Here is a 15,245-nt window from a genome sequence, read left to right on the forward strand (position 1 = left end):
ATACAACGACAAAACTTCACAAAACACGCTGTGGCCCGTGATAAATATTTTACCCGCATCCACGATCCACATGGTCGGCATTGTTGATTCCGGATTCACGAGAAAACCAATTTTCGTTGCTCTCGCTGTTGTGACTTAAGAGTTGAAATTATTTTCATCGGTCACCTATTCAAACGATCGCATCCAAACTCCAACATCGATTGTCTGGTAAGTACCGAACGTGTTCATTTCATAACTTTTAATTCTGATGGACTTCACGCTCTACAAATTTAACATGGTTGTATTTGTTATACTTACAGTATATACAGGTATGACCTAACCATCGAGAGTATATAGACGCAATTCCATATCAATGGCTATGTTTGTTTGGAATAATTTTGAGATTGAGTTTTGCATTCAATGTGTGCACAGCAGGGCTGATCGTACATTTAGCATCAAACTATTCCAATCTATTCAGTAGCTGATTGTCCGTTTTTTTTAAATATAAAATATTGTATGGTAGTTAAAATTGACACAGCATCTAACTATCCAAGTAATCTTACATTAATTATCTTGGTGTTTCAAGTTATAAAATATGTTTTTAAGTAAAACAAAACATGTTTGATTTTGTACCTATTACATATTTTTACAATTTCTATGAATACTATTTTTGCCTTCTATCAAACCCATTTCCATTAATTTCTATAGTATATTTTTAGTTGCTTAAATAAAATTATTCTAATTAATTAAAATCTCTTCCATTTCAACAAAGTAAGTCTGTGTTGTGACTTCTTTTGTTGACATGTTTAATTATTTCAATGAGTAATTAAAAAATGTTAAAAGCATGAAGTAGTAACTATAGTGAATTTAACTTGATTTGTAATAGTTATTTCTTTTCCGAATATTTTGATTGTGATTTGGTTCATTACTTTATTAACTTTAGCCCTCTAAAAAAAATTCCTTAATAGTTGGACTCACGGTTCAAATTGGAGTATTTGGAATAAATTTCATTTACTAAAACTAAATAGTTTTAAAAACATTTTTAATCATCTTTACCTACAGTTACAATACAATTGGATCTTATATTCTTATTATATACTTAAATCTGAAATCTTTAACCTAATGAAACACATACAAATATTTTATTCATTATTGAAATAGCTGCCAAAATATTAGTTAGCAAACATGGTTAGCTATTTTATTTTAACATACCTACTATATTATTAAGGAGATGTCAATGTAAAATTTGTTTTCTTTCCCAGACTCACACGCAACATAGATAATACGCTTTCACTTAAAATAATTTATTACAAAAAGTATGTAGGATAATATTTATGAGGGTATGACATACCGGTTTTATATTTTATTACTATTTGACTTTGTATTCAACTTTCAAAATAAAAATAAAAAATTGTAAATTTAAATGATGTTTAAAATGTTTTGGGACAATATTTAAACTAATCATGGATGATTTTACTCTAAGATTATTCAAAAACATAAAAAAAATGATTCTGCATAAATGCCTTTTGTGTACATTGCGCGTGGGCCAGATAGAGAAAACAAACAGTGCTCTGACGTCCTGTTAATAACTATAAAATTGGTATTTATTGTGAAATCAAAACTTAATTATGTGGTTGAGCCGCTTGATCAATAATACTACACATACATGCATATTTATATTATTATTTTTATTACATAATGATTCGATTTTATAATGGACATTTGCAATTCACCCATTTTCTAAATTCTAACATTGATATTGACTATTTAAATAAATGTTTACAAACTAGGCATGTCCGTAGACAAAAATTGGTCGGAGATATAAAGGAAAAATTTATTTTGTTTTAAACAAAATTTAACACCAAAAAATATTTATATTTATAGCTTAATCAATTTTCTTGTGACAAGTTCCACATTGCTGCAACTCATCAAAATCAAACGTCTTCTAGGCATATTTTGTCATTAGTTGAACATTCAGTGTACTGTTAATTATGAAACAAAACAAAATAAATATACACACATATACACACCATCCAATCATAAGAATAACTATTTTTTTTTCTGTAACCAATAACGACTATATAAATATCGATTACAAAAGATTCAATATGGTCGAGTTATCGTCGATGTTATTATAATATAAATAATGAGTGATTAATCTTAATTAATTAATGGCAGCACCTAGAAATGTCAAACTTAATCTATGCATCTCTTTAATCTCTTTAGGTATTAAAGAATTTAGATTTTAAGTTTCATGAAGATTAGTTTAGTAATTTTGGAGACAATAGTCATTATGAAAAGCATTGACTAAGAGATAGTAGAGCTAGGCATTATAGTTTAATTTTAATTATGAATATTCAGTCGATTGAGTATTGCTGACCTATAAAATGCCTTTCCCAAGATCCTCAGGTTTAATACCGATTGACATTTATTAATCTCTTATCAATTATCGACAACATTTACATACAGGAACAATAAAGTATTTGATGAGCGCAGCGCTGTAAGTTAACAGTTAATATATGATCAATTTCAAAATATTTGCTAGGAATTTGGCGTTTTTTTTTCATTTTCAAGATTTTTGTCTGAAAATTTTAAGAAAATAAATAGGTTACATTTTCACACAAATTATTTTGAGTGTTATACTATAATTCAATTTGTTTCTTATTTTTATGTATTAATTAATAAATATTTTGTATTAAATTGAGAAAAAATACAATTTCTTTCACCTTTTAAGATTTAATTAATGAATTTTTAATTATTTTTCAGCCTTTAGTGTTTTGTTTTTAAAAAAATGACAATGAAACGTACTTCGTCTACTAAAAACAGTATCAAAAAAAAACCAAAAATACTAAATACTGAAGATTCAATTGACTATACTAAGTCATTAACATCTGAAGATGCTGAAACAGTTGAATCTGGATTTGAAGAACTAGATATTGCTGAAAACCCTGGAAAAATAAAATCCGAAAAAAAAAAAACTCAAGCCATCAAGAAACCAGTACTAAAATCTGAGAAAGAAAATAAAGCATCTAAGAAAACTAAAGGAAAATCTAACACTACAAATGGTGGGCATATTTTGATTATTACTTAATTAATGTTAATTTTAAAATTTTAAATGCATTATTATTATATTTTATAGATGACAAGCCTACTGAAAAACCTAATTGGAAAGAGTTTAAAAAAGAAAAACAAGAGCTTCGGCTGAAACGTAAAACACAAAAATGTCCATTTTATGAAGCTGTTGTGAAAGCTAAGAAACTTTGGGAAACTGTGCGCCGCGATGATTGTCCCAAGGAAAAAAAAGAAACTTTACTGAATGAACTTTTTAAATTTTCTAAATCACATTTAGAAACAGTAAGATTCATACCTTTGAAATGTCTATATCTGGTTTATAAAATGTTCATATTTGATTCTATAGATGGTTTTTTCACATGACACTGCCCGTATAGTCCAATGGATGCTGAAACTAGGAACACCAGAAATTCGTTCACAAGTCATAAATGAGCTTATAAAACATGTTCCAAAAATGTTACTTTCCAAGTATGCATGCTTATGTGTTAAAAATATGTTGAAACAAGGTGATGCAGAACAGCGTAAAATCATAATCAATTCCCTCAAGGGAAAAATCTATACATTTACATTACATACTGTAAGTATAATTGTAACAAATATATGGTGTTAAACATATTTTAATTTCGAAATTTGCGATTATTTAGAACTCTTCTAAGATCATGGATTTGATTTATACAACTTATGCGACACAGGAACAACAGAATACAATGATGCATGAGTTATATGGAGCAAATAGTATATTGTGCGATGCACCCAATGTATTATCATTTACTGAAGTATTGAAGAATTCACCAAACACAAAAGACATAATACTTGCAAAGACAAAAGATCACATTAGAAAATTTGTTTTAAAGTAATTATCAAATTTTAAAAAATTATCTTATAAAATACCTGTCGAGTGTCAACATTTAAAAAAATTTTCTTTTGGAAACACCTGGAAACAAGTTATTTAATTACTGAGGAATATGTACAGAAGTAAAAATTCTTATTCTACAAATTTAAATCTATAAAAAAAAGCTTAAAATATTTTACTAATTATTTGGTACTGATTAAGGTAAATACTTGAGGAAGCTATTTAATGGTAAAATCTGATAAGTATCTATGTTTTCATTGTGATATTTTATAAAAATTTAAGAATTTTTCAATTCCTCTAGTAATTTTATTGTCAACTGTTTGATATAATTTAAATTTTCCTCATGTTTATCTCTAAAATCTCTACTTAATAAAACAACATCTACAAAATAATTTAATAATTGTTTCTTAGAAAAAAAAAATGTATATATTTCTATTCTAGATAATATAATTTATATCCTAAAAATCCAAAATGTTTATACTATATTTGAAAGTATTAATAAATATGAAAAGTAGGTTCTGAGAATACTCTTTAATAAAATGAGTATGTAAGCAAATAATATTTCTAATTTAGCTTTTAGGAGATATTCTGACTTTTTAAAGTTGAAATAGGCAATTTTTTAACGACATGCAAGCATATTGTGTAGATGTATGTGTAGTAAGTCACTATAGTATAAAACTAAAATATTAACACTCCATACCAATAATGTATTAAACTACATATTATTATATGGGTTTTTAATATTCAATATTTTAAAATTCAACTTTGAAGTTTTTAAATTTAAATTTAAATCAATTGATATATTTTCAGAAGTTATTTCCATTAATTACAATACTTAATATATTTTGCATAAAATAGGTTAGGTATATTTTGGTTGAAGACGCTTGTGGTGGTTGAATCTCTTTAACACCAGTAAAATTCAAGGCTAGGCAAGTTAATAACATTTAATTCAGTTGTGTAACTATTTTTTTTCCTTTTAAGTTAATTAAATTAATATAATTTTGAACACATAGGTGAAGTTAAACACTAGTTAAAAAATACCATCAATTTACATTTTTCATTTAGGATAATTAATAAAAAAAAAACAAGTAAGATGTGTTACCCATTTGGACAGTAATTTAATATATTTATCTATTTAATGTGGAAACCTATAATGCTATGGATATTATTTGTTTTAAAACGTGTAGCATTAATTAAACTCATATTTTAGACCTCGAGGATCATTTGAATTCTTTATTTATAATTTACTGAATAAACAACTCAAATATTATTAAAAACAGAAGATATATAAAAAAAACTACTATATTTTCTACTTATAAACATATTTATTTTACATTATGAGTTTAGTGCGCCTTTAAGTTAATAAAATTCCATTATATGTGATTTGTTTAATTTAAATTAAATTGCATATTATATCTAAAGTAAATGTTAAACAAATAACTAAGCAATTATTGACTAACTAATCACAGTAAGAATTAAGTAGCAAATACTAAATGCTGAATACTGAACAACACTCCACCAGTGTAATACGTGTGAAGGTTAAAATTATAACAAATACAGTTATATTACAACTATAGATACCTTTATGGTTGGTAAATATAAATTTAAACACCCACAATCCAAAATAATTGTTTTTTTTATTAATATTTAAGTATAATAAATACTATTTGTGGGCACTAGGATATTAATGTCTTTGTTTGGGTAACTTCTGTTTCCCCTATAATATTAGTTATTAATATGATGAATTAGTTTTTATCTATAAACATAAATAGAAAATTCTTCATAAATACCTATAGCATTTTTTTCCTTATATTCTTTTGTATGTCTTACAAACTCATAATAATAATAGCAAACTATGATAAACAAAATACATATTTTTCTTTGTAGTATGAAAATGTAAAATTAATTTAATTGAGAATATTTTATTACTATTATTATATTATTTATTTATATTATGCAAATGAGTTAAAGTTAAGTGATTTGAATATGTAGATACTATTTAAATTAACTAATTAACTCGTCAATGTTCAGCCTTAGACTAATATCCCTACAATACTTACATGTATGAAATTAATCTTCGAATTTTAAATAACACACTTAAGGGGATCTCATAATTTAATATTTATATCTTGTGTATTACTTTAGGCAAAAGACTTCTATGCAGACAACATTAGTTCATAATTTAATATATGAATACATTTTATATACTGGTGGAAAGGACTGTGGTGAACTATTCACTTCACTTAAAGAATTCCCAATAGAACTATTTTATACATCCAAAAGTGGTTGTCACCTTGCTATGTACATTATATGGTCTGCAAACTCTAAGGTAAATACATGATTAAAAAAAAATTTCTAGGTATTAATTTCAATATTTTATTTAGGAAAAAAAGGCTATATTGAAACAAATCAAGACTACTGCTTCTACTCGTGATTTGGCCACATCAGAATATGGATATTTAATTTTATTAGCTCTTTTTGACTCGGTTGATGATACAGTTCTTGTAAAAAAGGTAATAACAAAATTTCTGCCGTTCTTAAAAAATTATATATAGAAAGTAGAATAATGGTTTATCTTATTTAAAATTACCATATGGTTTCAGACAATTATTCCTGAAATTTTGAATAATTTGGATACAATTGCAACTAATGAATATGGCCGTAGAGTTATATTTTCGTTGGTAGCTTGGAGAGATTCTTCATATTTCCATCCTCGAGATATTGAATTGTTAAAAAAAGGAGAATCAATTAAAGAATGGTAATATTTAATCAATAATTATGTTTTATGATTATAACTTAGTTTACATGTTGTATTTATGGCCTTGGAAAATACATTTATGCATTATTCAGTTAAACTATCCTGGTATCTTTATAATTCTTAACTCAAATCTAAATAAAATTTAACTAAAACAATGATTTTTATTATGAATTGTTTGATTAAAATTTTATTTTAATATCTTGTTGTAAAAATGTAATTTTTTATGTATTTAATATGTATTATAAATATTTATTTTGTACAAATCGATACATTTTTTCACCTCATAAAACCATTTATGTTTTGTCACTTTTGAGAAGTTATTAAATATTAATTATTTTTTAGTATTAAATTATTTACACAATATTTTACATATTTATTTGGCTTAGTAATAATTGTTGGAATATCTATATTCTTAAAAAAAAAAAATACAACCAACATCACTTCTTCAATTCTAAAAAATGTTTTTCTAAATAAAAGTTTAAACTTCTTCATTTTACTTCTGAATATTTTCAAAAATTTACGTAGAATTTTGTCTATTAACCTGTTATACTAATTTTGTTTTATTTTTAATATTCAACAGCAAAAAAGATGACGATGTTAGAGTAAAAGAACTCTTGAGCACAGTTTCTGATCGTTTTCTACAGCACATACAAGAGAATCCAAGCTTCTGGTTGAGTAGCGGGTCAATTGCAATGGTATTACTTGCAATCCTGAAATCAGGCAGTGGTAATTAATTAGTTAATATTCTGTTAAAGTCATTAAATAATTATAATTTGAACATTAATTATATATTTATAATAAGGTGTATAAAATATTAATTTATATTAAGTTATTATAAGGTATGGATTATTCACTTGCATAAGTGTGGCTAAATAGCTAGTTGTGCATTATTTTGAATAGTTTATTAGAATTGTGTGTGTGTTTGGGGGGGGGGGGGTTAAACTACACAACATAAAAAAAAAGGAAGATTCTAATTCCTACTTGGATCTAGTTAGTACTTCTGAGGGGTCAAAATTGAAACATTCCCAATATTTTTCAAAATATAATGAACGTAATTTAAATTTATAGTTAATCGATTTAACAAATTGTTAGCAATTAAATTAAATTTTAAATTTGATTGCATAATTCTATACCCCTGTAACCAATTTGGACAAAATATTTTATTTACCTGTACTGTACCCAATTCGTACACAATTTATAACCGTAATGATTTTCGGATCCAATTCAATCGAGTCTTCATAGTCTATGTAGCAATTTAATAAAACCGATTTTTCACTGGCATGTCAATATAGATAATGGTGCCCGACTTCCGACAAAATGTGTATGTTAGCAACAATGTGGTGGTGAACACAAATACCATTTTAATATATTATATATTTTTCTTTGATTTATACTTGTAAAACTTTTTTGCGATTGTGAGATTTTAACAGGGCATTTCACCCAAATTAACCAATACTTACCCAACATTTATTTAAATTTTTTATACCGTATTGAAAACCTGTATACATCTAGCACCCAAATATTTGATTCCGTTACAAAGCCCTAAATTTACCTTAGTCTACTCTTGACAATAATGATGCTGAGCATGCACACATATTGTTACACATACTATATCACTGCATTTATGTTGACACTTCGCTTCTCTTAATGCAGCTGTAAGTGCAGTTAACTTCAAGCTTATTACTGTAAGGTCTTTGATTTTAATAATTTACTCATTAAGATTTTACGGACTGAGCCCTTTAAACAATATATATATGTTCATATACATATAAATGTGTTTTGCACTATAATACATTTATATATACAATAACTAGGACAAATACTTATTTTTCAATATTCTAAGATTGTACAGTTCAAATGATAGAAGGTTATTATTAGAGTGGTGGTAAACTCCAGGGATAACATACTGTTTGCCTGAAGAAAATAATATGTAAATTCTTCAAAGTTGTTTTAAATTGTATGTTCATATAATTATAAAAATCAAATGAAAAGTATACTAATTTGAAATTGATTTAAATTAGGTATTATTTTGACTATTTACTATAATTTAAATAAATTACCTTTTTTAATAGAACTCCAGTGTGTCTTAAATTTAAAGAAATTGTATGTTCACATTATTATAAACATTAAATAATCGGCAATGATATTTTAGTTATAATGTATAAATAGAGTTATCACATACTCTGGAGAGTTTACATTTACTTGCCAGGCAAAACTGGAGTAGACTGGAGAGAGTTTACAGGTCATTAAAATTGGGAGGGTTAACTATCGCCCCATTGTTATTATTAAATTTAATTATTTTAATTTCAATTTGTGTTCGTTAATTAGGAGACAAATTGAAAGAAGCTATGACTTCAGTAGCCAACTATCTAATTGATTCCAACAATAAAGTAGAAGATAAAGATGTAAAAGTTCCTGTGTATGAACACTCAGGTCTTCATATGGTATTGAGGAAGATAATAGGTCATGATAAGATTCTATTGAAAAATAATGAAAGTATGATACATTTTATTGTTAAAATTGTTTTCTTAATAATATTAATTTTACTGTATTTCTTTATTTTTCTAGCTACATTTTCTGAAATATTGTCATCTATTATAACTGAAGAAACTTTAAAATCATGGGTTCAATGTAATCGTGCCTGTTTTTTGCTTATTGCGTAAGTAATAACATGCAAAATTAACAGCATTAAGATGGAGCAATTAATACTTTTTATAAAATATAAATTAAATTAAATTATTTCAGAATGATTGAATCAGATGTCCAGTCGGCTGTAGAAAATATAAAATCATCCATTTCAACAACAATGATGAATTTGTTAAAGAAACAAAAATTTTCCGGTGCTAAAGTTTTAGTGACCAAATTAAATTCCGAAGCTTCCATCAAAAATTAATATTTTACTTTTTAAAAATGTTTTAATTTTAGACATTAAGCAATTAAAAAAACGTGTATAATACTTATAAGAAATAGAGATATTTATTTTATAGATATTAAATTAATTATCTCTATTATCTTCAATCTGTACCTACAAATCAAAAAATTTGTTCGTATATATTCAATGTATAATGTTGCGTTTTTCTTTTGTTATAAATGTTTCTTTTGTTTAAGAACACCTACAAATGTCAGAAAACTATTGAACAATTAAATTTTGACATTACGTATTACATCGGTTTTTTTTTTAAGTTCTATTTTCCCTTCAATTTTGATTTAAATTAAAAGCTGTACGATGTACATCAAACTACGAGTATAAGTTAGTTAAACACTTCTTTCTTTGTACAAATAACTTAAGTAAAAAATGTCTAGTTTTCGGGAGAAGAAATTTAAAATTAGAAAAATATTGTCAAATTGTGAGTGAATTTTTTAATTACTTTATGTTTTTACGTGTTTTTATGTAAGACACTTGTGTTACTTAATATGTATTTGTATGGTATTCAATCAAATAATTTAAAATTTCATATTTTTTTATGACTCAAGACTAATACCTAACTACTACCATGTGTTAATACTTTTAGACCATACTATTACCGATTGGTGCATAACATCTTACTAAAATATTTCAATAATAAATCCAACCACATTATTAAACAAATATATACTAGTGGATACAAATTAAAAATTGTGTATTAATAGTATATCATATTTTTAATTTTTATATGATACAATATTTAAAAGTAAAATAATGTTGCCATATTTTTTTACTAACCAAGGGTGTTTTTTCAATTAAATAAGATTACTAAAGTTACTATATAATATACAATAATATCGTGTTATTATTGGGTACAAATATCTTATGTTATATTATTATAGATATTGACATCATATATCAACGTATGCTTATTCAACTTAATTGTACTACTGAAAATATGTATACTGTCAAGTGGTTTTAAAATCATAACTTAACTTAATTTTTACTTTTCCAAAAATTTACAATTAAAATAGTTTATTATCATGTGTAGTTATGAGCTTGTTGTACTGAGCCATAATATTCAACCACTCCAAAATACTACCATATAATAAAATGTATATAGTATATTATACTATATTACCACACAACCACACAATTTAAGAGATAGCCGTTATAAATACTACTTAAGAGTATTGTACTCAAAAAAATTTACATTTTTTTCTGCATTTTTCAATATATCAAGTCAAAAATTTGTTGGTAAGTAGTTCAAAGATTTAATCTTGAGAACATGTCACTGGCAAAATAACTATTCCCAATTTTAGTGCACTTGTTAATATTAAACATTTCAAATGATCATGATTGATTTCTTAATCAAAATAAAAATATCTCTTCAAGACTGATGTTTACAACATAATTTATTTACAGATTGTTTGATTATTATACTTTTATAATTTACATAGTACTGCGTGCAATGAGAATTGCAGTTTGTCTTATCTTGTATTATATCTTCCTATCTTAATACTATAGAGCAATTAATATTTGACTATACCACTTGCTTAGGATTTAAGCATTAATGTCTTTACCATATTTACTAATAAGTATTAAAAAAAATGTCATCACTCATGAGTTTTTTTTATATGTGATCTGCATGGTGAGACTAGACGTTATGATTTTTTTACACATTTTTGTGTAATAGTAATAGTACTAGACGAAATGTCAATAGTAAAATATATTGAATAATGTTGTAGATGAGTAGAGTTTTGGACAAACCTAACCACGTACCACTCCACTTTGCTCATCTAAACTTTAAATACTTATAACTCATAAGCTGCTCGTCCTAAATTTGATTTGTGTGTATCAAAATATTCTGAATTAAAACTAAAACTGTATGTTGTGATTGAATTCAAATAAATAAATTTATTTAAAAAAAGGTTGGATAAAAAATAATTAAAAAATGTTGTTTTTAATAACTAGAAACCATAAAATATTTTTTTCCAAAACATTCATACTTTTTGAAATAATGAGTTCAGTGATAAAATAATTGCATGTTATATTCTAACTGTTTTTCCACTAATAAGCATAACAAAGGTTTAATTTTTTCTCAAATGTTTGACGTTAAGATTTATTTTAAAGTTTTTAAGATAGATGACTGTGTGAAAGCCGAAAAGCCTCCAATATTTTGGAAATATATATTCAAATTTATATTGTTCTTATAGATTTTAATTAATAATTCTAAAACTATAATCTTTATTATAATAGTTAGCAATACTTATACCAGTTATACCTACTTCATACATTCCAAAAATATAGTTTTACGATTGCCAATATTCAATAGGATTACCCATTTCATACTAAAGGTCTATATACAGATTATTATATGAATAAACTAACATTTCACCTATAAACGTTCTTACGTTCCATATATAACTATGTTTTCAGGAGTTTCATAATACAAGAACCTATTCATTTTTATCAGTGGAATAGGTTAATTAATAAATTATAATACAATATTTACAATACACTGTTATATTTCAATTTATTAAGTATAATGAACAGTAAAAATGTGTACATATATAGACAACGAGTCGCGTAGCATGACTGACTAGTGACTACGTTTAAATTATATTCATGTAGGACATAGGTTCCTAGGTACCTACTGCCTGTTGGACATAACCAGCAAACTCTTTGAGAAACTCATATCCAAGAGACTTCGAGAGCATTTGGAGGAAACAGGGCATCAAACAGAGAACCAGTATGGATTCAGGTCGGGAAAATCGATGGTTGATACGATGGTCAGATTCCGAACCATAATCGAGAACGCCAAGGCCGCAGCAGAGTTTACAACAAGTTGGTTGGCATGTTAACTTTGGACGTCAAAAATGTCTTTAATAGCGCCTCGTGGGACTCAACTCACAAGGCGCTCGAAGGAACGAACACACCAATGTACCTCCAGAACATCCTGGGACAATACCTAGCGGATAGGACAATCACGTTTGGGGTGTGGTACAATCGGCCGACAGACATTTGGCCGACAGACATTTGGCTGACACGCAATAGGCCGACATACTAAATGGCCGACACGCATTAGGCCGACATATTAAATGGCCGATTAAGCAATTTTATGTTGTGATAGGTAAATTATGCACACATATATATATATATATAGGTGATACTTATTCTTAAAAATAAAATATAGTGTATTATTAATAATTATAAGTACATTTTATATTCCTAATATATTTTAAAAATTAAAAAATTTGATATTTATACATAAAAATAAAATATAGTGTATTATTAATAATTATAAGTACATTTTATATTCCTAATATATTTTAAAAATTAAAAAATTTGATATTTATACATACATAAAAATAAAAAATACTAATAAATTATTATTGATAATTATGTTATATAGTTAAATGTTAATAAATAAAAATTAATAGTGCAAATTGTATGCAATACCTCGTATTGTCTCGAGGGTTGTCCTGTTTTCTTTATCATTAAGAATAGTTTGAATTTGGTTTTGACGTTTTATGTACTTTGAATTTTGTTTTGGCCTTGCTTGTCCGGATAAAATAATTTGAATTTGCCCTGGATTCAAAATTTATGTATAAATAAATTATATTTTATTGTAATATTAGTAGAAAATTTTTATTCGTGAATTTATCTTACCCACAACGTGTTGTTGCTCTTTTCTCATTTCCTCAATTATACGATATACCCCAACGTGATCAGCTCCTACTAATACTTTCCATCTTTTGTGCCATGCTTCGACTTTGTTTTGTGTCCTTGGAATATTGTTTTCATGATTGAAATGTATTGACCAAAATGATGGTGGAAACAATGGCTCATATCGAGATACTATTCCATTTCTAAATTTCCTTCGTACTTTTCCATGCACGTAATTTTCTTCAAAGTAATTTTGAATTTCACAGGGTAAAGAATCTTTCAATTGATCAAAAGCGTTAGGTATATCTGATGGGTGTAAAAATGCAAGTGACCACATACATCGAAGTTGTAAACTAAATTCTTCATTTTCTCCATATTTAGTAGCCAATCCACTAGACTGGATTTTTCGCCAAATATTTTGGCCTAAATGAAAAAAACACCCTTTTTGTTGGCATTCTGGAAATACTTTAAATGCAGCATTAATTGCAGCTTTTTCGAAATCTGTTATAATACATCTTGGTGAAACATCGAAACCGAAATCATCACAAATTGATATTAGGTCTTCGAATAAACGTTCGTAACAACATTGTTGTTTACTGGTCATTAAAACATATACTAATGGCAAAATTCTAGAATTATTTCCACCAACAGGTGCATGTATAGTGTACATTTGTAAAAATATACTTGGCACAGTTTTAAATGTACCATCCATAACCCAGTAATTGGCATTGACAAGTTTTGATATTTCATCTTTAGTAGAAAAAATATATATTTTGTGACCCTCAATAGTACTTTCTTTTAGTAAAAATGTTTGACCATTAAAAGACTTACGTAAGTTAAGAGGAATATCTATTTGTGAAAGACTTGTTGGTTCTGGTGGTTTCTGATGTCTTCTACACCGTGAAATAATTTTTCGCGTTGCTTCAACTGATGGCATGTATGGCTGAGAATTGACGGGGATGCGACTCGTTGCTTCCTGTATTATTTGCGAAGGTTTATCTCTCGAAGACAAAGCTTTTGAAACAATATATTTTATGTTTTTCTTTACCAACAATCGGCATGGGTCAGGCCCATGGTTGTGATTTAAAAAAGAATTATCTTTAACAATATGATTACCATCAACAAGAATTGTTACTGCTCTTGCATTACAATATTCGTTATTACTATTATGCCGTTTACTATGTTTCCTCTTTTCACATTCCCAATAATATTTATTGTTACGGTTTTTGTTTTTAATCATGATAAAATTGTCAATTAATAATTTTGTTCCAAAAATTTCAATTTTATATTCCATAATTATTTAATGCAAATACATAAATTAAATTAAACAACGACACAAAAATTAATGAAAAGACGTGACGTGGTTAACGAATCAACTGAAACAGTATTTGTGAACTTGCAATACCCACTGTAGATTATAGTTATATTTACAGGCTATAGGTATTAGGTATCGTTAAATTTCGATAAGTTATCGATAACAGTATGACAACAAAAGACAACACTACGTTATCGAATAATAATAGTTTATACTTAATTTATTTTAGTGTCGGCTTTTCGTAGTGTCGGCCTTTTGACCTTGTCGGCTAAAATACTTTCGGCTATCCGACTGTCGGCCTATATAGTCGTCGGCCGTTTGGATTCGGCCGGATGACCGTATCCCTCACGTTTGACACTACAGACGGAAAAACAAACGTCATTGCTGTGAGCTGCGGCGTCTCGCAGGGATCGGTGCAGGGCCCCGATCTCTGGAACCTAATGTTAAATGTACGATGGGCTATTGAAAATAAGTCTTTCCGTGGACACGGAAATCATAGCATTGGCAGATGACGTTGCTATAGTAGTATAGTCTGTACGGCGCAGGTTAGGTTATGCGATTTTTATTATATTTTTTCATCATCATTTATTATTTTTGAAAATGTGTTTAAACATATTTAATTGGGTATATAGTATGTACATAATATTATGTACCTTTTTCCGCCGTGTAGGAATTAACGTATGTATTTTTTGTA

At 26.9% G+C, this 15,245-nt stretch overlaps 2 protein-coding genes across 2 annotated transcripts; one reads left to right on the forward strand and one right to left on the reverse strand.

Annotated features, from left to right (window-relative positions):
* The first annotated feature begins 35 nt into the window (after positions 1-35).
* LOC111031174 (pumilio homolog 3) lies at positions 36-9,826 on the forward strand. Its single transcript, XM_022311005.1, has 12 exons — positions 36-207; positions 2,746-3,044; positions 3,119-3,333; positions 3,398-3,628; positions 3,696-3,904; positions 6,050-6,233; positions 6,289-6,417; positions 6,508-6,662; positions 7,243-7,388; positions 8,991-9,158; positions 9,231-9,321; positions 9,408-9,826. Exons 2-12 carry the CDS (start codon positions 2,771-2,773, stop codon positions 9,553-9,555), a joined length of 1,950 nt encoding a protein of 649 aa, XP_022166697.1. The 5' UTR covers positions 36-207; positions 2,746-2,770; the 3' UTR covers positions 9,556-9,826.
* Positions 9,827-12,952: 3,126 nt separating this feature from the next.
* LOC111031178 lies at positions 12,953-15,008 on the reverse strand. Its single transcript, XM_022311010.1, has 2 exons — positions 13,240-15,008; positions 12,953-13,158 (listed from the first exon to the last, which is right to left on the reverse strand). Exons 1-2 carry the CDS (start codon positions 14,528-14,530, stop codon positions 13,004-13,006), a joined length of 1,446 nt encoding a protein of 481 aa, XP_022166702.1. The 5' UTR covers positions 14,531-15,008; the 3' UTR covers positions 12,953-13,003.
* Between the last annotated feature and the right edge of the window lie 237 nt (positions 15,009-15,245).

This window comes from Myzus persicae, unplaced genomic scaffold, assembly GCF_001856785.1.
Source record: "Myzus persicae strain clone G006 unplaced genomic scaffold, MPER_G0061.0, whole genome shotgun sequence".
Lineage (NCBI taxonomy): Eukaryota > Metazoa > Arthropoda > Insecta > Hemiptera > Aphididae > Myzus > Myzus persicae.

Excerpts from the sequence above, each read along its gene's own strand:
- LOC111031174 (XM_022311005.1), top strand. The coding sequence starts at position 2,771 with ATGACAATGAAACGTACTTCGTCTACTAAAAACAGTATCAAAAAAAAA. Across the intron at positions 3,045-3,118 it reads AAAATCTAACACTACAAATG|ATGACAAGCCTACTGAAAAA; the intron begins GTGGGCATATTT and ends TATATTTTATAG. Across the intron at positions 7,389-8,990 it reads AATCCTGAAATCAGGCAGTG|GAGACAAATTGAAAGAAGCT; the intron begins GTAATTAATTAG and ends TTCGTTAATTAG.
- LOC111031178 (XM_022311010.1), bottom strand. The coding sequence starts at position 14,530 with ATGGAATATAAAATTGAAATTTTTGGAACAAAATTATTAATTGACAAT. Across the intron at positions 13,159-13,239 it reads AGAGCAACAACACGTTGTGG|GGCAAATTCAAATTATTTTA; the intron begins GTAAGATAAATT and ends TTTTGAATCCAG.